At 47.0% G+C, this 24,275-nt stretch overlaps 1 protein-coding gene across 3 annotated transcripts; it reads right to left on the bottom strand.

Annotated features, from left to right (window-relative positions):
- Positions 1–182: 182 nt before the first annotated feature.
- RFFL (ring finger and FYVE like domain containing E3 ubiquitin protein ligase) lies at positions 183–23,511 on the bottom strand. Of its 3 annotated transcripts, none has more exons than XM_085240531.1 (7): positions 23,310–23,511; positions 9,920–10,104; positions 5,810–6,214; positions 4,419–4,502; positions 3,878–4,085; positions 2,966–2,989; positions 183–2,710 (listed from the first exon to the last, which is right to left on the bottom strand). In XM_085240531.1, the coding sequence occupies exons 2-7, from the start codon at positions 10,097–10,099 to the stop codon at positions 2,529–2,531; spliced, it is 1,083 nt and encodes a 360-aa protein (XP_085096657.1). In that variant the 5' UTR covers positions 10,100–10,104; positions 23,310–23,511; the 3' UTR covers positions 183–2,528. The 3 variants fall into 3 exon arrangements, with proteins under 3 accessions (XP_085096657.1, XP_010720050.1, XP_085096658.1); XM_010721748.4 differs by lacking the exon at positions 23,310–23,511 and adding an exon at positions 22,933–23,256; XM_085240532.1 differs by lacking the exon at positions 4,419–4,502 and having other exon boundaries at positions 23,310–23,509.
- Between the last annotated feature and the right edge of the window lie 764 nt (positions 23,512–24,275).

Here is a 24,275-nt window from a genome sequence, read left to right as displayed (position 1 = left end):
CCCTCTCTTCACAAAGTTAAGGTGCTGCTAAAAAGTTAATTTTTTTTTTTCCTTTGACAAGACTGTCCTTGTACCTCACCTTGTGATATGTAAGCACCTGATATCCCAAACCTTTTCTGGTTAAGTAGCTGTAGGCTCCCTGCTTTGTCCTGGGCTGCTGGCAACAGAGTCAGAAAACAAGGTTAACTAAATCACATTTCAACTTTATTATAAAATTATAAACCAAACTTCTGTACCAAAACTAGTAAGTTTAACTATCATAGTACCAAGAGGATTTAATAGAGGATAACATGCCATTTCAAGTAGAATATTAACTTTAAAATATTTAAACTATGTACAGTGTACATAAAGCACATAAATATTTCCATTTACTTTATTAGTTCAGATCACTATATTCCTTTGGATTATTAAACAATTCTTTCAGATTTTGATTTAACACGAGCAAAACAGCATAGTCAGAAAAAGGTGCTTTTCCCTTCAGAAAGCACATTTCAGACTCCAGCTGGGTACCTCTTCTCATTCATAGAACTTCTGCCATTGATTTGCAGCTTGATATATTTACCATAGAAAATAAATCTACCCTGTAAAAGCAGATCTGCCCCCAGGGGGATGATCTTGCTACATACCCCCAGTCCTGAGTTATTGAAAAATGACATGAATTCTCACAGTGAGTTTACTACTGAGACTGTTCAAAGCTTTGTTTTCTCTGTATCTCTTAAAGATTTCCCTGTGAATCTCCTGAAGAGTAAGTAGTTAATGCTTACCTGCACTTTTTTTTTTTTAAAAAACATGATGCATTGAATTGCATCAGTTCTCATGCTGGAAGCTGTTAAACCTCAAGCCAAGTATTAGAGAACAACCTGAACAGGGGAAAAAAACTCAGCATTTTTAGTTGAATAAGCCTCAACAGCTGTCCTGTTTTTAGTCAGGAAGCTCAGAGGCCACCTCAGCAGTATAGAGGCTGTTAGCTGTGGCATGATGTCTTCATCTTAAGTCCCTAATCACCACCTATAAAGCAGAGCCCCTCTGCTCTGTGCCAGCTGAGGGTGTTGCCACTCATGCAGCATTAAAGATTGCATGTTAAATATTGCAGAAGTTGATTTGCTGTTATCTAACATTGCTTCAATAGATAGTAAGATGGCTTTAATGATACTTCTGTAACTGCATTTCCACTACTCCAGAAGCTTTAAGTCAAGACTTGTTTCATGCTGATCCACTCTTGACACCCACACAGAGATTTAGTTTGATCCACGTGATAAAAGGGAAAGTTGGGCAGGAAAAACCTGCAGCAGAAGGTGCTTAAGTTCAGAATTACTTGGAATGAGGATGCAGTCTCACAGTGGTAGAAGACTTAAGACATCAAAATTCTGGAACTTCAAACCCCATAGACCAGCCCTTGCAGGCCACTGCACACCCAGCTGTTCTCTCTAGCAAGGCCTCCAAGAGAACAAACTCTTCATAAGGGTAGCTCCAAGGGCTTGTGATTGTCACCTGTCACACCACAGACCTTACCCACCCTCACAAGCAGGATGATCACAAAATACATACTTGTGCCAAGCAGTCTTAATGCAGCAGGGCTGTAGTAAACGGAAGCTTCTGCAATGATGATCACTTCTCATTTTATTGATTCAAGGGAGATAAAGTTTCTTTCCAGTCTCTCTGCTAACATCACCTATACTTAACTATGATTGTTTAGCAATAGAAATCTTACCCTAGCTCACAAAAATCTAAAATACTCAAACTGTGAAGTCTTAGCTCCTTAATCACATGAAGTGACTGCTGACCTGCATCGTAAGGAAACCTACAAACAAACCAACAGCAGCAGACTGTATGTCCCTGTCCTGTTGGCACAATGAACACCAGGCAAGGTAAAGCTGTATGTACCACAGTCTTTCACTACCCATTATTTTTTTTCAGTAATCCAGAGCCATTTTCAAATAAAACAATACATTTTCTCCATAATCGTACTAGGCTAGAATTAAGCTTATTCTGAAGATGGAAATTGAAGGCAATCTGCCTGTCCTGCAAGCAAAAGCTAATAAATTTAGGGCAAAAAAAAAAAACAAACCTAGATTTTATTCCTTGAAAACTAAGCTGCCTGTGGGTGTGCTGCCCAACACAACAGAAGTAGAGTCAACATTCAATAGCAGCAAGATGTGTCACTTTGAGACCACAGTCTACTGTGTTTTTTATTCAGTGAAAAATAGGAACCTTCAGGATCTATGGTGAAAAGCTAGGCATCCATTTGTCCTACCTGTGGATCCAGTTACTCTAGAATGGAGGTTACTAATTATTTGTCTGCTGCTGACAATAAGCTCCAGGGAGCCCAGGCACTGTGGGGTAAAACAATATGATGGAAAGAGCACAGGCAAACATGGCTTAAGTAGGCAATTCCCCAGGCTTCATCCTTCCCTCACTTCCAGCAGGGCCTGTATCTTAACCTCTGATCTAACTTCTTGTAGCAACTTCACCCCTCTCTCTAACAGCAGATGAGGCTTTAAGGCATCACCAGTCTCCCTTATGCACACTTAGGACTTAAAGACATGGACAGCCCTTATCACGTACTGCCTGCATATGGGACACTCACTCATTCGCTTTCCACACTTGGTGCAGGTGACCATGTGGCCACACTCAAGCAGGACACAGTCTATGGGTAAGTCCATGCAGATTTTGCAGAGGTTGTCCTCCACACCAGGAAGCCCAGCACCACCTAGGTAAACAGGGGAGACAAAGGTATGTCACTGTGCAGTCTGTGAGTTGTCTTTATCCAACAGCTTCTGATGTATTCACACATTGAAGCTTTGAAAAATCCCCTTTGCATCTACATTCATGTGGGTATATAGCTGCTCCCATCAGCAGGGAAGCTTTAGCTTTTACAGTGTTTTCTGCACAATAGAAATGGATGGGGTAGCACTGAGATTCTTAGAAATGACACAAATAAAGCAGTGTGTAGAATATTACTTACCAGTTTGATCATCAGTGTCGGAAACTGCAACATAAAGAGAGAATGTTATTTGGTGGGAATAAAAGAAACTGGGAAGAAAGTTCCTCAAGCAGTGCTATCACTGCACTTTCAGCAGCCCTTGTGCCACTTTCTTTGGTGTTGAACAGTCTCACCTTTATTGCTGAACACAGCTGAGCACATGCACACAAACAGGTAGCAGTAATCAAAGGGAAAGGATACATTCCTTCAAAAGCACAAAATACAGCAAAATATAACACTGCTATATGCTTCTATTTCAAATAATTTTTAAGTATGTGGTGTTTTTTGTTTTGTGGCTTTGGTTTTTAATTACCAGCAACTGCAGACTGGGACCTGAAAGTCAAGTCAGAGACGCTCTTTCAGCACACACCACTGTCTTCTCATCAGTCAGCTGTGCAGAGAGCACAGGAAGATCCTTTTGCGATAAAGTGAACCAAGCCAAAGCACAGGTAACCACAGCAGCTCAGCAGTGGGAGCCAATTGCTGACCACACGCCTGCTCTCGACAGAGCAGCTGCATCCCAGTGGTTTATGGTGATGCACTTCTCTGCTCACTCTGCCTGTTACCATGAGTCAAGTGATGAAAGCAGTTGCAGTCACCTGTCTGTAGTTGCAATCAGCTAATCTGGGTGATGCAGCAACATGCACAATCTGCCACAGCTAGATGAAATCCTGAGCTGGTTCTCCCTTACTGCTACTACAGGGAAGTCACTCTGCAGCTAGCATAATGCTCTCCTCATTAACACTTAGAAACTGATGAATAGTTGAGTACTTTCACTATGTGTATACTAGAATTTAAACCTCTATTCTACTTGCAAGTGTCAGATAGAATTCACTCCCTTCTGCAACTGTCTGTAGAAAAAGAAAATAGGTACACACTTGCTGAGTTCCTTACCTAGATGCTGAAGGTCTTTCTCTTTATAAAGCCGAGTCACCCTCTCCAACAGCTCCCACTTTTCACAGCAGCCCTTGTAGTTGACAAAGTTGCGAGCAAGAATTTCCTTCAGCTGTCGCACAGACAACTCACTGATGTCTCCAATGCTTGTTAGATCAGAAAGAGAAGCCTTCCTCCCCTGCACCAGGTTATCTTCCGAGTCAGTAGACTGAAAGGGAAAAAACTTGGAATGATTCTTGCTCTCAACACCTAGCATTGTAATTTAAATGAACTTTCAGCATGCACATAGTGGGAATTTATCAGAAATACAAATCCTAGGATGGAAATGAATCTTTCCTATGGCAATAGCATCCACACAGCACCAGTTCTGTAAGTGAAGGACAGGATGATGCTAAAGAAGGGGACTGGGTGGGTCTGGAGGAGTTCAGTCCAAATTGCTGCGTTTAGCCACCCATCTCTCTGTAGTAGTGGTTCTGTGGTGGCAAATACAACCTGGGAAACCTGGCGTTCCTTGTTCTTTGTCTCATTCTAAGACACAAACCTGTGTCTCCTCCTCTGTTGGTGCTTCTGCTGCATTCTCAACTCCTGTCATACCAACTTGGCTTGGAGGCACATACCCAATTCCCTAAAAGAGGAAATAAAGCTTTCACCAACACCATATCTCTGCTTGTCCAGAGGGAAATTAGCTTTACAGTTCAGCATAACTGCAACACCTCCCACACACCCACTGGACTGATAAATGGCAGCACAAGTGAAAAAGTAGGCATGCTGGCAGAAGTATTTCCTGTGCAGCACATTGCACACCAGCTATCAGTGCAGGTCTCTTCTTAAGACCACATCTGAAAAACTACTCAAAGACTACAGGTACAGAAATACCTCCTCAGCTTGTTCTGGATCAGATAAATAGGAGATACTAAGTGGAGGACCAGCAAAAACAACACTGGAGAAAGAAGGGCGAGTTGCTCTGATCGTCTAATAAAGTGCAAGGAACTGCAGTGTAATTACATCTGGCTGCCCCCCAGCTGTCATTCCCCTCTGGTTTGCCTGCTGACGAATGAGGCTGTAATGTTACCATCCTACTTAGGGAAGTGGTGACTTGCTAATGTTTACAAAACAAAATAAGAATATCAACAAAAAGAGGACCTGAACTGTAGCAGGATATCCTGAGAGTCAAGAAAGGAAGCTGAAATGTACTACAGGGCAGTAAGGGTACAGAGTACAAAGGTTAAAAAATGGGATTGGAAACATCCACGAAACTGGAAAATGAAATGGCCCTTTAAATACTTGTGGGGGTTTTTTTTTTGTTGATTTAAATCATTTTGGGACTTTTTTTTTTGTATTACACACATCTGCCGAGGAAGCAGAAGGTAGATAGTACATCAACTTTCACTGCGCTAGTCTACAGGAAGTAAATGCCCATTAACTTATGTAACAGGACCAGGAGCAGATGTCAAACACTGTGTAAACTTCCCAGGCCAGATAGCAGAAAGACAAACAAAGCAAAAGTCAATTAAAAAAAAAAAAAGCAAACCTTTACAAGGTTCATCAGAACAACAACATTCGTCATAAATGGGAGACTAGCAACAGAGCTGGGGCTTTGTCTTCTATTGATCTGGGTGCAGGTGACACTAAAAACCCTGCCCACCTCACAGCTTCTTCCCCAGCACTTGTGTGTGTGTGGGGGGGAAGGGAAGTCCCCACACAGGACTGTGCTTGCACTCCAAGAACAATAACAATTGTATGTAATATTAGATTGAATGGTTGTCAAAGCTGTCAACATCAGCACAGAGGCAGATCCATGCACCTGCTTTTTAAGCAGACATCTTTAACGTTAAACTTCCACAGCACGTTGCCTGCTTGGAAAACCTCACACAGCATCTTAAAATAGAGACGGACCATTCTGCAAAAGATGCTTCTGGTTGGAGACTGTACCTCTCTGTGTTCCTGAGCTAGTGAGCTTGAGATGGGATCTGCAGACACTGGGGATGTGTCGTGTGAGGTAGGAGAGGCTGTGCTGGGTGGTGGGAGAATCACAAAGTCTTGCTGTCCAGAGGCACTAGTATGAAACGGGTTTGTTCTCGTCTGTTCCTCCTGGCTAGGCGCTGGTTGGTGGCCAAGAACCAGGAACACCAGGTCCTCCTTCTCACGGCACAGCTCGGTGGAGATCTCACGGAGCGCCAGGTAATCGCGCAGATCCTTCACCTTCATCTTGATCAGCTCTTCCCGCTGGAAACCTGTGGCTCGGACGCGCTGACAGAGGTGGCAGAGCAGGGGGCCGCCTTCGGGCTGGCTTGAACAGGACGTGCAGAAGTTGTTCTTACAGTCCAAGCAGATATGCTGGCAAACAGAAGGGAACAGAATCAAACAAACCTGCTGTGCCCTGAGACGGCAGCACAGCAACCGCAGCGGTGGCACCTGGAAGCCAAAGCGACTGTACCCCCATCAGAGCACCATCAAACCCTTGTCACTGAAGTGCACCAAGTACGTATGGGTGCTCCCAGACGAGGAAAATGAATGCTCCTAAGAGCAGACAGCTGGAATCCTCTCAGTTCATAGAAAAGCACTGCTCACACCAGAGGCCCGCCCAGGAAAGAATACTCTGAACTAACTGCACCACATTCATCCATGTTCATCCAGACCTGTTCATCCAGTTGCAGCCACAGATGAAATCACAAGATACCTGCAAGGCAGCCTGCAGAGTAAAGCCCAGCCAGCTGTGCACCGCCTATAAAACACCACTCTGTGCATTAGCAAAGCTCCAGCATGACAGAACTGCTTAAAACACATCTCCATTTCTCACTGCTTGCTATGAGCAACTGCCCCCCACCCTTTCTTCCTGTCCATTTCACCACAGCCATCAGTGAATGTTCTCACACTAAGAGGAAAAGGAGACAGCAAAGCCTACACTGACAGACAACAGAATTCAATTCTTATGCAATGAAACCAACTTATTTTCTATGATATTGACAGTGTGTGGGAATTGGTGCTACACAGAAAGTGATGGAACTTTTGGAAATATTAGGCCTCAGATGTTTAAAAGCTTTTCAGATCAAGTTCTGTTTGTTTAATGCATGCATCTCCCACTGCTCTGATGTCATCAGCCAGGGCTCAATTTCCAGCAGCTCCAACCACTCACCATCCATGCTGACCTCTGAAAAAAACTGATCAACACTTGGGAAAGTCAAACCCTGCGATTTCCAATAGGAATTGCAAAAATGCACTTCAGAGACCATCAGCCACACCACTCGAGTTCCGGGCTTTATGATTTACACCCTTTATTTCTACAGCTGCGCTTGGGATGGAGAAACAGCTTTCTTTCAGAACATCCTCACATCCTCTGGAGCACTGCAAGGAAAAATGCCCGTGAAGACTTGGGGGGGAGTGACAAATAGAAAGTGATTGGGAAAAGTTTCACAAATCGTTCTTAGTGATTCAGGAACACTTCTAATGTCACAGTTCAAAGAAAGCAGACGTGTGCCCTGCGTTACACCCTGTAACACAGCTCCTGCTGACAGAAGCTCCTCCTGAAGCTCTCTGCAGCCTGGCAGCCCCACAGTGCCAACCCACAGATTTGCCACTAAAGGAAACTTCTGCACAGAGGGAATCTCCGGTCACACAAACCTGAAACTCATCTCAGAACTGCTTTTCCCCTGGAGGGATGCCACGTAAAAGGGCCCTTCATCAGTCACAAACAAGGCAGGAAGGAATGTGATCTCCATTTACCATCCAGTTTTGAGAAGTGTTCTGTAGCTTGGTCATTATGAAAAATACATTTTGGAAGCTTTTAACTGACTTTTTTTTTTTTAAACCTAGGGATTGCAGGAGCAATGCAGTTACTTAGAGAAGTTTCAGGGGAGAGACAGAACCTTCTGGTTGTGCTGGAGTGGGAGAACAAGCACTGCAGAAAGGCCAGTGAATGGAAAGTAACCACACAGACAGCACTTCCCTCTCCCAGCGACCCACCCTCTGCAGGACAGCCATCAGGAGAACTGAGGGGGGAAAGACCAAACAACCAAACAAATGAATACACACTGTGCTTGCTTCCAGCTGGAAGGAGCCTCCCCCACGCTCAAACTCCCACACTGAGTTACAGGGAATGCACTCTGTGGCCAAGGACCTTCCAGCCCCAAACTGTGCCTCTGTGCCCAGATATCACAGCCACGAGTGCAGCACAAAGGCTGTGTTATGCAGTGTGCTTTTTCCAAACAGCGATACCACAGCCAGCCCCAGTTACCTATTGTGCATTCAAGAAGTCAAAACACAACCAGGTCTCTGACCATCAGCTCCCACTGCTCTCCATCTTCAGGGGAAGCCAGCTGCCCCAGCCTGTGCTTCCCAGTTACATTTTACATCTTTTCAAGATGCTCCAGTAGTTACTTAAAGGCATCTTACAGGTACATGCTTTGCTCACATGTTCCCTACTCCACTCCTTTCAGTAGGTGCCACGCTACATGAAAATTTAAGACAATTACGATTGAAAGTCAAGTACTTGAAATACCATCATTCTGCCTTTTTAACTGCATTTAAATCATTGTTTAAGTTATCCACATGGTCTGCAATGCATAAGGAATTCATATTTTACCCATCGTATTGCAGCACAAGGATTAGCTGGACACTGGAGTTCAGAAGTACTGCCTCTCCTGGGAGGAAACACAGTTTTCTGTGGTCTTGTTGCATCAGAGTGATACTTCATACACAGCTTGGTTCATATCAACAGAATTAAAGAAATAAGACAGCTTACAAACATGTCAGTTTTTCCTCTAAGTTGTGTACACAGTTCTTTATGTCAAACCCCATCTGGAGCAGCCTTCCTGCAGCTGCTCTGCATCACCACCTGCAGCCATGCAGCTCCAGTCAGCCCCTGAGATCCAGCCCATTTGGCCAGGGTGGCAGAAGTGGCCCATGGCTGAGGAACCCCCCTTCACAATGCAGAACGTAAGCCTCACACATCTTCATGGATAGCACAGAATGGGAGCAGCTGAGACAGAAGCACGCACTGCACCGGGCTGTCCCAGATACACAGCCAGCCAGCACCAGGGGAAGTGCAGAACTCACTGGGGGCTGAAACATCTCGTGTTGCTTCAGCAGATCCCAACAAGGACATCACAGGACAGGACAGCATACAGACAGCACTGTAGCAGCCACGTGCAGTGCTTGCACTATTCCCAGCTGACTCAGAGACTGCCCAATGTCAGGGAAAAGCCTGAGAGTACAAAGAGGAGGAACACCCCCAGATTTCAAGCTGCAATGATTTCTGGAGCACTTCTCAGTGCGAAAATTCATCAACATCCCTGTTGTTCTAAGAGTAGAAAGCAACAGCTGGACCAGGACTTACCACTTCTCTGCTATTTGCCTGCATGAACAAATAGATCACACAGTGAGGCAGCAGAGTTTGGACTCTGAACAGCTTTCTTTACTCAAAGCTTTTCCAAGCAGCACTATAGGAACCACCACACCCCAATAATATCCGTGGCAGTATTTGCTGTCTAATTAAAAGACCTTGTGGCAACAATTATTTTGGCATCAGTATGCTCACAAATGAAGTTTACAAACAAGATTAAATGGAGTAGGGTTTTTTTTTTTGGCACCAAGCTTCAGCAATGCAACACACAACTTCGAAAAACCTTTATGACTTTTAGTTTGCAGTAGCAGCTTGGAAGAGATACATGGATTTTCCTTCACTGAAAGCAGAGAAAAACAACGATGCTTCTCAGTACAGTGGTTTTTTTTTCCCCCTTCTTAAGGGGCAAATTAAAAGCTAATGTTGAATGTAATGCTCCTCTAAGTGATTACAGCTAGGAAGGCCAAGATGGAAGTTATGTCATCTTTAACAATGTCTGCTAATTGCCAGAGAACGGCAACAAGACACAGAAGCAAAGACAAGCTGTCCTCTTCCATGTGGTATCCTCAAATCAGATGCCCCCAATGGACACTCATTTCTTTTCATGTTGGCTCTGTGTAGTTAAGGAGGAGGCACAGGGCACGCTGCAAACTGACCATTCCCTTAAACCAGTGGCACTGGGGAAAACTCTTACAACTCACCTTCCTCGAGGAGCTGTCGAAGTGCAGCCCGCACGCTTTGCAGCTCTGCTCAGAAGCTGTGGGTGATGGGAAGGAGCTGTACCCAGGGTTGGAGTAGGCTTGGGCACGGGCTCCCTGCGGCGCCTGCATCTCCTCGGGTGAGCCATCCAGGCAGAACCAGTTACAGCAGCTTGCCCACATAGTAACTGAAAGGGAAAAAGCAAGCGTCAGTAACTTGAGAAAAATCTGGGATTAACTTCCACTCGCTTATTTGGGAAAACAGTTGTACACATCATTATTTGTTTGTTCTCTTGCAAGCCAAATACTGACATGTACACACAACCTAAAATCCCAGCAGCTCAGTACAAAACGCCGCTTTGCCTTCTTAGACCACCCATGGAGAAGTATTCCAGAAACACGCTGCTGGGAATTTGCTCTGGGAGTTACAGAGGAGTTAGAATCCATCTGGGCATTCTGTTTTCAGAGCGCACACCACATGTCACCACGTTCTGCTAAACAGAGCACAAACTGCCTCCTCTGCACTTCTGCCTTCGCCCTGCAGCTCCTGGCCTTACACAGCAGCATTGGAAGATGAGTTTAAATGCAGCTGTTTATAACCATACATAAGAATGAATGAGAGCAGTGCAGGCTCTCAGTGCCACACGGCCCTGCAGGCACTGACAGCAATGCTGCAGTGTCAGCCTGGTGCTCATTTCCACATGCCACCGCTGTCATCCCGGATAAGCAGAGGTAATTATTGCTCGATAAATACACAGAGAGACGTTCCATGAACAGCAATAACCCATCACTCACTTGTATGAGCTCTGCACTGCAATCAGAAGACATACTTTAGATAGCATACTTACAAGTTAGTTTCCGCACACTGATTTTCAAGCAATCAGCCCTTCTCAGGCAGTAACACACCCCGACATCATGCAAAAGCACTGAATTGTGTTTCAAACGGTGCTGTTGGAGGCTTGTTCCTAAGAACTGCAAATCTAAACCACGGGAGAGATCCCTGCACAGGGAAACGAGCATCCCCAGGGCTGCAGCAGCACAGGCGAGCGCTCCTCCTGCTTCACAGGCCCCCACAAACCAGAGGCCACCCACGAGAGCACAACACACAAATGCTACTGCCCACCCCCAACTCTGTGTTTTCCTACCAAGCCCACTAATTCACTCCGGAACACTGCAACGTGTCGAACGTCAGGAAGAAAAACAAGGGAGTGCACAAAGCAGGATGGGATAAGACAACTCCACATTCAGCTGATTTGTGTCATTGCTGGGAAACAAAGGCTGACAACAGCCACTGACCAGGCTGCCTCTGATCTGTGGGTCTTTTCCCAGACACCTTCCATCATTATGGGAGCACGTGGAAACACGACAGCTGCTCACACAACACAGCTGCAGCCTGCAGTATGTAAGGCAGGTTTTAATCACTTACAAACCTCTGTGAATAAGTCTGCCTGCACGCAGGGCTTGCATTGACAGATGCTCCACTGAAATCACTTTGTGCTGATGTGTGACAGCCACACGACCAATTCTCCAGCAACTCAAGGAAAAGATGTCAGCCATGCCAGCAAGTCAACACTGCAGGCAGCACCGACAGCAGCAGTCTTCATTATCCCTGGATGCAGCACTTGCAGTGGCCAACAGCAGAAAGCAGATGTTTCACCCGTGCAACTGCAGGATGACAGCAGATCATGCCTTTGGGAAAGTGCAAGCTGAACTGCAGGCAAGCAGCAGGTAACTGCAAGCAGCCAGGCTGCCCTGCACCATGCACCTGCAGGTCCTATGAGAACCAAGGGTGGGGGTACAGGATTAAAACCAGCCCTGCCAGGGCATACAGACACAGCCGCCCACATGGCAACCAGCTCCACACATCTGTGAGCTCTGTGTGGACCTGCAAGCACTACTTCATCCCAGAGGAAATATCACTGATAATCAAGTTTTCAACCCATACACTACCAGAGGTGGTATTCATAGGATCAAAACCCAGGCACGCACTATGTTCACTTAAATACTATTTTAAGTCAAGCTCTCACCATCTCTCTTACTCTATATGCAGTATTAACACCAACACCTTCCTGGCTGGAGCAGCAGTCTGTCTACATGCAAAATTTATTACATGGATTTCTACCAAAAGGCGGGCTCTGGCTGTATGGCTTTATGTTTGAATAGGTAAAGGAAGGGAATTTTTACAACAGTGCAAACCATAAGGGATCCGAGCAAACAAAGCCAACATTTCTCACAGTCTTTGAGCTTTTGGCTCCACTTAATAAAGCTCTCTGTGAGCGTGCTTGGCTGCTCAGGAATGTAGGAAAAGGAGCACAGTGGCACCAAGGAAACACTTGAGTGAAGGGATCCAAAGGAACAGCACTCCCTCAGCAGCTGATTTTGCTCCCACACGAGCATAAGTCCCAGTAAGTCCTTCTCCTCCCAGGAGTCCTGCAGCCACCACCGACCCTTGCAGTTACTGCAAACAGAGAAGGGTGCCAAAAAGGGAGGGAGATGCAAAACAAAGAGCAGCTTGGCTGCCGAAATGTGTTCAGAAAGCTCAACAGGTCACCGTGACTTGGAAACATTCATCTCTTCCTCCAGCAGTTTTAAATTGTGATTTTTATGCTATTATTCCATGCTGTATCCCCTGCAAAATTCAACAGATCCCACTTTCATGAAGCCTGTTTTGCAATGGCTGAAGCTTAACGAGTTAACCAGTTGGTGCCTCGTTAAAAGCAGACTATAATTGCTCATTAAAAAAATGAAACAACACTGATAGTGTGCTGCTAAAATTAGCTCCACTAATAACCTACCACTTGAAAAGTGAAGTCACTGCTTCCTTGGGCACAAGTTACCATTTACTTGAGCAGGTTATTCTGCAGCCCTGTTATCAAGTGACATTTACTCAGTCTATCAGTCTGTGTCACAGGCACACAGACCTGGATTACAATGAATGGGAGAAACCATACGCTGGGACAGAAGGGAAAGTCAAAGGCAGCATTTACAAGGGGCAAGCAGGCAGGCTGTCCTCTGAGCACAGCATCTGTGGAGTGGAGCCTGAGAAAGCATGGAGGGGAGGAAAGAGGAGAGCAGGAGCCAGCCCCATCCAGCTGGGGGGAAGCACAGCTATCTCATTCAGTGCTGGGACAACAGCTTTGGGCACATTAGTTCTTTTTAACCTACAAATGGAAAAGTTGTATCTATGAGCAAAGGCACTAGTCCACATGTGCCCAGTGTGACAACATGCCTGCGTTGCAAAGCCACATAAATGCCAGAACTGTATCACTGCTAGAAACACAGCTTGGATGAAGAGGTTAACATTTTGTTCTGGAAGGACTCAATATTGCTCATCTCTGCTCATTCAAGTCCTCTATGCTGACAGTCTTTATGAAGACAAACACGATTGCTCCGATCGGCCGCTTGGATGGCAGCCTAAGAACGCCAGCAACAAAGAGGATGGAGCACTGCAGTCAGTCTGCAGTGAGCTCAGAGAAGCAAGCACCCAGGTTATTTCATGGTGGCTTCCACACACCAAGGAGCACATCTGCCCTGCCTGCACACTGCCCACCCCTTCCCCATAGGATGCAGAGGGCTCGTGGCTGGTAGCGCAGCTTGTGCTTTTGGGTAAAGCATCTTCAGTTCCTCCAACTGCCACAGCCATACCTGCAGCCGTGGGGCAGGTAGGAAGGCTGTGCAGGGGGAGCAGGAGGCACACTCACCTCACTGCTCTCAGCTGAGGAAGGAGCACAGCTCAGGGCTGCTCCTCAGAGCACACGAGCCCAGAGGAAGGCAATTTGGCTGCACACCAGCATCTTAATCAAGGAAGTGACATCCATTCACCACAGAGCAGAAAGGAAACAGTGCAACCCATAGGGGCAGGGCTGTGCAGGAAGGAGCCAGAGAGAGGCCCAGCACTGCTCCACTGCTGAAACGTGGCTGTGCTCAGCATCACTGCTTCCAACAGTAAAACAGAGTATTTCCTAGTTACGCTGCACAAGTGACACCACTGTGCAGCAGAGACCCTTTTATATTGCTATCCACTTAGTTTACAATGGAGTAGATCATCTGCAGTGTAAGCACTTTGAAAAATTGCTTAAAGAGAAAGAGTTAAAAATTAAGAGATCTCAAATCATTAAAAAAAAAATACAGTTGGTAGTCCAAGAATACTTTGTAGCTTTAGCAGTGCTTATCAGCAGTTGTGTTAGTTTGCAAGCAGACTGTGCCTAACACTTGCTGCTGTTCTGTCTGTTTGAAGGTGAAGTTTGAAGGTGAAATCAGTGTGAGCACCCAGTGCCCATCAGCATACCCCCAGTACTGCTACCAGCACGAGGACCTGCACTTCCAGCACGTCTCTGAAACCTTTTCCTTGGGAAACCAAAAGGATGCTTTTAGCAAGCTGAGGGATTTCTGCAGCACTGCATGGGAAGATGGTTCCAAAGTCCCCGAGCTCTGAGACATGCACCCAAACTGCACAGCACCCACCTGCTGTCCTGCTCCACATCTGAAGCCAGATGACTTCACCCAATTCCCAGATGAGGGCTTTGGAAATCCTGTTTCGTTTTAAAAGGAACTGATAGCTGGGTTGTGCATTATTTCAATGCAAAGTATTTATTTTGACCTAAAGTCACACTGCACATATTGAAAACTATTTAGACGACAGTTCTCCTTGCTATTAACTCTAATTAGGTTTCCAGACATCTGCCAAGATGGCAGTGCAGTAACAGCCTGCTTTTTCCCTTGCAAAAGTCAGTGACATTCTATCAGCAAGCTAGCACAAAACCCAGCACTTAACACCACCACGTGACTGACTACTTCTAGGCCACATTTTGCCTTACCTATTTTGTCTTAAATTCCTTTGCCTCAAATTATTTGGAGAGGGGAATGGATCTGACAGCCTGTCTCCCTTCCAACACAAAACATGGTGCACTCTCTCACATCAGCTCAACATACACACCTCTGAGGTGAGGTCAGCTGCAATAGATAGCACAAACCAAGTCAGAAAGAGATGAAAGGAAACTCTGGAAAAGTTAAGATTCCAAAGTACTCCATTTTGCTACCATACCTGCCTGGCACCCTGTGCACGTACCCGTGTGTGTAGTCTTTATCCAACATGCAGAAGTGAAAGCAAAAGGGGAAGCTCTGCCAAAACTGCAGCAGTCAACAGCCAGAAACACAAGATGCTGCATACTATTTCAATCAATACTTTTTATGGTAGGACAAAATCGATCCTGGCTTGCACTCTATTTTTTCCTCTTTTCATTCACAGCATCACAAGTCTCTCTTGGATTTCATTTCATGCAGCTGTTTTTCTCAGGCTGCCAAAACCGTAGTGACAATATATAGCAGTGAATTGCTAAATGAAGATTGAAAACTTAAAATAACTGCATGGGTTTGAATAACCTCAGCTTCCAACAAGGAAAAAGCCAATCATCATTGCATGGCTTTAGTGATGCTCCTCTGGGTGGGGCAACACAGAGCTGGAGAAGAAAGGGGAGGAGAGGATGGCACATCGTGTGCATCTTCATCATACCACTGAAATCCCCACTTGAAATAAAAAGGCATCAAGCCATGTCTATCTCTTGGGCCAAGACTGCAGCACATCACCTTCCATCTTGACTCAGTGAGCGACGTGCTCATAACAGTTCATCTTTGGAATGAAGCACAGCAGTACAGGGGAGGCTGATGGGAGAACGAGGCATCACCCCAGGCAGAGCTCCTCCAGCTTACTTTAGCAGACGGGTGCACAGCAAGATGCATCTCACCATTAATCACTGTGAGGAGCACTCAAACTCTGTCCCACTTAAAGCATCAGGTACAAGGATTTGGAGAGATGAAGTACTCAGAGTAGCTGCTCCCAAAATAGAAAGCTTTAAGCACAATCTCAAGCCTTGCAGTTTTACTCATCCAACAGCTGAGCTTCTCTTGGAGGTGGTACTGTATTAGCATTCAGGAATACATTAAGTTTGTCTGAAATTGGGATTGTAATTGGCATCAACGCTCTCAAGACCTGCTACTTCTATCTCAGACACCCAGGATCACAAGTGCTCACTGATGAGCTACGGTGCCAGTTGGAAGCCTCCTAAACCACCTCTCAGGGGAAGTTTGAGATTTATTATTTAAGCAGTGCACTTTACATCTTTTTTTAGAAACCAGAAAACAGCCTCAGAACTCCCAACACAAAGCCCACTCCTTCCCCTTTGCTCCACAAACCTGTAGTAGAAAAGAAAAAAAAAAACAAGGAACCCATACATGTGAGATGGATGATTGTGCAGTAAAATAGCAGCAGAGATCTGTGCAGACCAGCAGGCAACCTCTCACCTGTTCAGCTGCAGCCAGAAAAAAAATACTGTTTTTATTTGCCTAGGCTGAAAAAAGATGAATGTATGTAATTTAGGCATATCACAACAAGTACAAACATCACTTGCTCATTTCTCAGCTATACTTATTCCAAATTAACCTGAATTCAAATCCAAACCAGGTGCTGAGATAGGAGAAACGCCACGTTTTCAGGTTGGATATTAGGAAACCTTCTCCAAAAGAGCAGTGGGCAGGGGCACAGCGAGGTGGGGGGGTAATGATCACCATCCCTGGAGGTGTTCCAGAGCCATGGAGATGTGGCAGTGAGGGCTGTGGTCAGGGGGCACAGTGGGGTGAGGTGGGAGTTGAGAATTTGAGAGCTTCTTTCCAAGCTGAGTGGTTCTGTGATCACAGCTGGCAGTGTGGAAGCTCTGTCCTCTAGCTCACTAGAATATCTGAGTTTGCTGGCAATTAAAGAAAGGTGGGCACAGAGTCTTGTGCAGCACTGAAAAGCAAGAAAACAGAACACAAGTATTGCTATTGAGACAAAGGAAATGTTGAAACCCAAAAATCAGTTCATTTATGGCTTAGTCACTTCATCTGCAGGCAATGAGAGAAATACCCACCCTCATTTGTGGTAAGCTGGTAAAGGTGAAAGCTTGAGAGATACTTTGAAGTTCCTCTCTTAAAGCATTTCCATAGATATTAACAGTCATTCTTGTGCCAAACAGCCTTCATTTAGCACTGAAGCATTTGAAACTGAAACTTGCTTACACGCAACCCTGTATAAGAGCTTGAAAACTGAGGGAAAGTGCAAGCCTTACCACCCATGTCTGCCAGCAGAACTAACAGGAACTACTTACAGCAGTCAACAGGAAGGATGATGTAAAGCAGCCCATCTCCAACCGCCTGCAGGACCTGCTTCTAGGGCAGAAAGGTTCCCAAGCTGGCAACTGAACAAGGGCAGAGACCAAGGAACTGTGCCTCTTCTTCATTCAGCCTCAACCTCTGCTGAACGTTAAGGATTTGTAACCCCAAACCACTGGGGATTGAAATCCTGCTTTGTTCAAACTGAAACGCCCAAATAAACCCAGCAACTATATTGCCCACTAATTTTGGATGGTGAATTGAAGGGTAACATCCCATGGAGATGCTGGTAGAGCTCACAGGGGAGCTCACCTACCCTATCAGCACAGACCACTTGCATACAAGAAATCATTTCTCTACCCTGCAGCTAAATTCATGACAAAAAAAAAAGAAAGCCATTTTCCTTTGTTACATCTCCACTTATGTATTACAGCAGAATATTAAAGCTCTGGGCCAAACACTTGAAGCATCTGTGCAAACTGGCAGCACAGCACTAAGGCACAGCTGGAATTCACACTGACCAAAGCAGAGAGTCAGGACTGTTGAACATGAAGTGGCTGCTGGATCCTACCTGTAGAAAATACACAGAAAAGACTGAGAAGATATTAAGTAATAAAAGCTTCAACCAGCCTTTAAGAACTCACATCCTTCAGACCCCAACCCTTTGTCACCAAGAGGAAATCTCCCATATATGGCATCAACAGACTCGGTCCACATTTCAGCTCGTGGCTCTTGGCAAGCCCAGGCATTCAGGGATCCTGAGTCAGTGCTCCAAAGATCACTCAGTTTTATAAGCCAACAAATCTGCTCCACTCCAGCTGTGGGGCCTTTGTTTTGTTTTCGAGTTTACTGTGGTTTGGAGTTAGTTTTCTTGCATTTCCCCCCCCAGCATTCACAGCACAAACATCATCCCGTTTCCATTTTGCTTCTCTGAAACTGGGAGGAGCACTTTTTTCCATTCAGGTTTGTCTGTAAGACCAGACTTTTGTATTAGATTAGAACCTGGTGTCAGGTTAAGAAAACACCAACTATTATGGAAGTGAAGATATTATGCTGCCTTGTGCTTTCACACTGCCTATTAACAAGGACTGCTTGAAATAAACCCAAACATCCTCACTCCTGCTCCCAGATCCCAAGCATCATCCCCAGCATTCCAGCCCAGCAGACATCTCCTGCTCCCATCCTGAGCCCTTCTTTTGCTGCTGAACTTTTGGACCTGGGAACTGCCCCATATTTTTATTACATACACAAAATGAGACCCCACTTATTGCTACTTAAGGAAAAATAGGACCTAAAGTTCAACAGCCTCCATTAGGAAACTGCTTTCAGATTAGTCACTGAATAAATAACAAGGGACAACTAGGGGTGAGGATTCCTGGTTTCAGTTTCCAGCTCCATTGCAGATGACCTTTGCATGTGGTCACTTCAGTGCTCTGTGCCTCAGTTTCCCCAACACAATGCAGATAATAGAACCAAATTAACATTATTTCTTCAAGACATTGCTATGTCCACAATGTTGTTAGATACCTTCAGAGAAACACCACAGCTTGCAGAAGTAAGGCGCTCCTGGAAAGAAATGCTGACAGTCAATATGTACTTAAGACCTCCTTACACTTCATTTATAGCTCAGAAGGTTTGCTAAATACTTGCATGCTATTTCCTCCATACCAAGGACTCAAGCTGATGGACCGAGCAGACAGGAAGAGCTGGGATCCTTTTCTCCATGTTTGTTTCTAATCGGCAGAAGTTTAGGAGCTACAGCCACGCATTCCAGATCTAATTTCAAGCTTGCATCTGTTATCCAGGCAGAGCAATAAAAGCCTTACCTTGTGTTATCAAGAGTCCCATCCCAAGCCTAGGAACAAGCTCAGACTCCCATAGCATTGCCTTCCCAAGTTACACAGCTTGAAAACCCAGCAAGGAGACAGGGCTTGTTCCAAGGATGATCACCTTACCTCGCTGCACAAAGACAGGTTTTCAAGAACCAGGCTTGGATTTGGTCTATGTTTTGTGGTATGAAAAGGCTTCATTGTCCACTGCTGAATACACTGTTTAAAAGCGTGACAGAAATAACATCTAACATAGCAATAAGGTGAACTGAAACTAAAACCCATACAACCATATTAAGCTGTTATTTCGTATCTCTAAAATATGCAGTCTGAAGCTCTTCAAATAGGTTTTCACCAAGGAAAGGTTCAGAGATGATATCAGCACCGCTATCAGATGAAGCTCTCTGCAGGTCGAAGCTGTCTCCCAGGGCAGACAAGAAATGCTGCAAGTGCTTTGCTTTAACTGCACTGCTTTGCTGTGTGCAAGCAGTCATTTACTGGTGCTTTGAATTCCAGCTGCATTCCCTATGCACATTTTGTAGGCACTGCAATTCAGCAGTGGAGATGCCAGCAGCAAGCTAAACATCTCAATTCTTTTCAGGGATGTCATTCTGAGTGAAGTGGGGAAAAAACTGAAACGAGATTTCAATTCCAAAAAAGCTGTCTTAAGCTCAGAGAAGCTGGTACCAAGAAGGGTAAGGGCAGCAAGGCACTGCACAGGCTGCTCTGAGTGGTGGTGCCCATCCCTGCAGACCCCCAGGGTCAGGCTGGAGGGCTGTGAGCACTGATGGAGCTGTGGGTGCACAGATGGCTCCTGGGGTCCCTTCCAACTCCAACTGTTCTGTGGTGCTATGATAAGCACCAGGAAAAGAGCAGGAAGGCCAATGAAAAGAAGGTTGAGGGCTCCGAGTCTATTTTCACTGACAATGCATCACATTTCTCCTGCACAGGACACTACACATCTCACAAGGGAGGCTGTGCACGGAGAGATGCACAACCACGGGCTGCATCTGAGTAACCCACACGAACACACAGGAACCACTCAGCCCTGTGCTGAGAAACAGCATGAGGAACACAGCTGGGAGAAACCCGAGTCCTGTGCTCCTGAGCACCTTTATATATAAACACCGCCTTCAACTCCCATTTTTTTTTTTATTATACACTCAAAAGGGACCAAGAAATCCACGCTTTATATGGAATCTGAAAAATAAACTGTCTCCAAACTATTTGGTAATGCTCGTGTGATGGCCGCAAGGCAGCCCGCAGTTTGGACAGCTGTGCGAGCGGCCACAGAAGCTGCATTTCAGAACAGCCCTGCCTGGAACAATTGAAACTTTCTCCAGGACGAAGTCCGCACACAGAGCACAGTGTTCCCCCGCGACAGCACAACAGTTTCATTATTGTTTAACTACTGAAAAACAGCTCTGATAATCTATCAAGCCTGACATCTCAGCCGGCCCAGCAGGCCAGGCGTGTATAGGAAGGGGCTCGAGGATCCAAGAAGGAAAATTATTTTGTTAATCTAAACAGAGGAAGCGTTTCTTCTGGGGAATAATTTGCCATTTTTAAATCTGTTCTGGAAACCAAGGGCCTGTTTGTCCTCAGAGTTATCATATGCGAGGATCTAGAAAGGAAAGCATTCCATCCGATGAATTTGCTCCTTTAAAATGGGCCTTGTGAATTGCAGCCTGGCAGTCCTTCGGAGAGGGGATCTCCCTGCAGCACAGCAGCCCCCCAGCAGCAGTTCCAGCCCCACGTGCTCCCTTAGCATCAGCCTGAAGGAAAAGATTCCACAAGGGCACTGCTTACCAGTATTCTTCAAAGCATTTCCCACAGCACTCTGAATGCGAAAAGGTGTCAAGAGGAAAAGAAAACTGATATTAATATTTGAGCCTACATGGAAGTACAATACAAGCAATCTTATTTTGTTTTTTGTTTTTTTTTGCTGGACCACAAAGCCTACTTGAGGCTCAAGTGACATCAAGGACCACTGATGTCAAGAACTCAGAGCTGATACAGATACAGAGAAGAAGCAGCAGCCCTCAGAAAGCAACAACTCTTTTTAAAGCAAGGAGTACCTCATGGGAACATAAGTCTAAAAAGCCAAGGAGGGCTTTGAGAAGTTGGAACGAGCTCTCAGCTCTGAGAAAGAAGGGAAAATAAAAGCGTAAGATCCCAACCTGACAGCCATACTCTGCCTCTTACAGAAAACTGTGGTTTTTCAACCTGGCAGCGTTCTCTGAAGACTGAATAACCACTTTCAGAGGGATGCACAATCTGGTGACAGAACCCAGCCTGCAGACAAGTGCTGCTTCTGACATCAGTTCAGGGCAGTGCAATTCTCCTACTCCAGCTCTCCCCCACCTGCGAGATGGAGAGCAGTTACTCATCCTGCAGAGCCTTCAGGCTCCTGAGTGCCAGCTGGTGTGAGCTCAAAGCACTAATCTCTGCCTTCTTGCCACGACCTTCACTGGGAAGCAGAGGAAAACCAGCACAGTACGGAGGATACAACCAGGTGCTAGGGCACAGGGGGTTTGCAGGCAGCAAGTTCATGCCATGCTGCTGTCCCAGCTCAGACAACAGAGAAGCACCAGGTTCCCCCACACTCATTACCACACACCTGCAGCTCCTCTCATCCAGATTAGGGGCAGTTCCTGACCAGTTCACCTCACAAAGAGACGTGCACACACCTCACTGCCTCTCCTCCATCAGACATTAATCTCTCACCCCCTTGCACCCCTAAGCAGCCAGTTCAAAGGCACAGGAGTTGCTCATTTCTGATCTTTGGATCGGGCTCCATACTCCTCAGGGCCTTTGAAAGGCTTTAGAGAGCAGACTCCACAACACCCTAAATACATACAACAGTGCACTCTGAGACAGAAGGGTAACCTACACATAGCAAAAGGTTTCTTCTCCTCCACGTATTCCAGCAAAGCCAATAGGCACAGCACAGGGACAGCATTTCCCCTGGCTGGAGGTGAGGCTGCAGACCACAGCTGTGCATCAGGTGCAGCCCCAGGTGAGTCAGCAAGGACAGCAGGAACAGATCACTGCAAGTGATGAGCAGCCTGCCCACTTCCCACAGCTGCTGCAAAGTCTGAAGCACCTCTTTTAATAACCCTCCTGTGTGTAGCACTGGAGATTCATGCTCTAGCCTGACTGAAGAGTTTGCATCTAAATTATGGCTTTAAAGCTATTCCAATTCAACAGAAACTTGAGCTGTTCAGCACTTATCCATGAACACCAATGTGATGGCAATCAGCTTTTAATTAAGCCCAATTGCTACCAGCCGGGGGGACGCCCACACCACAGAGAGCTACAGCTGGGGAGCTGCAGCAGGGTTGATGCAAGCAGAGAGAATCATCCCTAATAGAAAACACAACAATAGCCCGAGCAAGTCGTTTGGTTTCATTAGACCCAATTGTTCTACTGAACATAATTATGCTTACAGAAGCAAAGGTCCCTAAGAATGAAGAGACCTTCCTCTCAACCACTGTGAATGCAAAAAGGGTTAAAGAGATAGCACGGTGCAATGGAGTGTGACAGGACCTAAAACCATAAGAACCGGCATTTGGAGCCAACAGCTTCATGTTCTCCTTCCCAGCTCTGCAAAAAGCAGGTGGCACTGGAACACGACAACAAGGGGAAAATACTGTTTCTTCTTTCACATCGCCACCTACACGCCTTAGGCATCGCTTAATTTAAAATATGAAGCTCACAGCTTTTAAGCACAACCCGCTACATTGTCACACACAGAACACGGCCGTTGCCATCCTAACCAAATGGAGAGCCGAAAAAGAACCACACGGTGATGGAACAACTGGGCTGGAAGGGACCCATAACCATCCCTGAGCCCAGCCCGGCACTGCAGGACTGCTCCAAGAAGGAGAGCACGGGAAGTTCTGCACAACCTGGAAAAAAGGGAGAAGTGCTGTGAAATCCCGCACTGCCCTCACACAGCACCAAGCCGGGCCAGGAGGAGGGGACGCACAAAGAAAACACTGCTACGTCCCGGCAAGTCGCGCGTCGCTCCGAACGAACCTTAAGCAGAGAGCCGCAGCGCTCAGACATCGCGTCAGTGTCACAGCTACCTCCGCAGGTCGCAGCCCGCCGCTCACATCCCAACGGAGGGCCGGCAGGTGTCACCGCCCCGCGGGCAGAACGGCCGGGAAGGAGCCGAGAGCCGCCCTCAGCCCGCAGGAAGCGCCGCGGGCGGCTCGCAGGAAGGCGCTACCCCCGGCAGCTCCCGGTCTCGGATCTCCCGGTGCCTGGCCCGCAGCCCCGGGGGACCTCAGCGAGGGGATCCGCGCCCCTCGGCCCCGAGCAGGGAAGCCGGGCCGGCGCTACGACGCTCACGCGCCGGTCCCCCGCGGCTTCCCTCCCCGCTCCGAGCGGCCCCCCGAGCCCCGCCGCCTCACCTGTCCCTCGGCGCCCCGTCCCGCGCCGGGCCCCGTGCCGGCCCAGGCCGCGGCTCCTCCCCGAGCGCTGCGCTCCGCGCGGCAGCGGCGCTATGGCAACTGTGCGCCGCGGCCGACCATAGAGAGGGCGGCCAGAGCGGCGGCTTTAAAGCGGCGATCTGCGCGCCCCCGCACGGCCCACCCCCCTGCGGAGCGGAGGTCTCCCTGGCGCCCTCAAGCGGCCGAAAAGGGATTGGTGACGGAAAGACCGAGGGCTCGAGACCCCGGCCGGGCAACTCGGAGTTGGGGCGGGGACAGCCGCGGGGACAGTGCGGTGTGACTGTTTGCTGCCTTGGAGCCAGGTCCCCAGTGCCGTGATAACATATACTTACTCACAGGCTCGCAGAATGGCTTGTAAGGAACCTAAAGACTACCCAATTCCAACCCCCTATCACAGAATCACAGAATGGCCAGGGTTGGAAGGGACCTCCAGGATCATGAAGCTCCAATCCCCCGTCACCTGCAGGGCCACCAACCTCCACATTTAATTCTAGACCAGGTTGTCCAGGGCCCCACTCAACTTGGCCCTGAACCCCTCCAGGGATGGGGCATGCACAACCTCTCTGGGCAGCCTGTTCCAGCTCCTCACCACTCTCATAGTAAAGAGCATCCCCGACATCCAACCTAAATCTTCCCTCCCTCAACTTAAAACCATTTCCCCTTGTCCTGCTGTTATCTAGCATTTCCAAGAGTTGATTCTCCGCCTGTTTATAGGTTCCCTTTAGGTACTGAAAGGCTGCCATGAGGTCACCCCTCAGCCCTCTCTTCTCCAGGCTGAACGAGCCCAGCTCCCTCAGCCTGTCTTCACAGGGGAGGTGCTCCAGCCCCCTGATCATCTCTGTGTCTCTCCTCTGGACCCTCTCCAACAGCTCTCTGTCTTTCTTCTACTGAACAGGCATGGATGCTAACCACAGAATCAGGGTATAC

This window comes from Meleagris gallopavo, chromosome 21, assembly GCF_905368555.1.
Source record: "Meleagris gallopavo chromosome 21, MGAL_WU_HG_1.1, whole genome shotgun sequence".
NCBI classification, from domain to species: Eukaryota; Metazoa; Chordata; class Aves; order Galliformes; family Phasianidae; genus Meleagris; species Meleagris gallopavo.
This window is presented reverse-complemented; position numbering and strand designations above follow the sequence as displayed.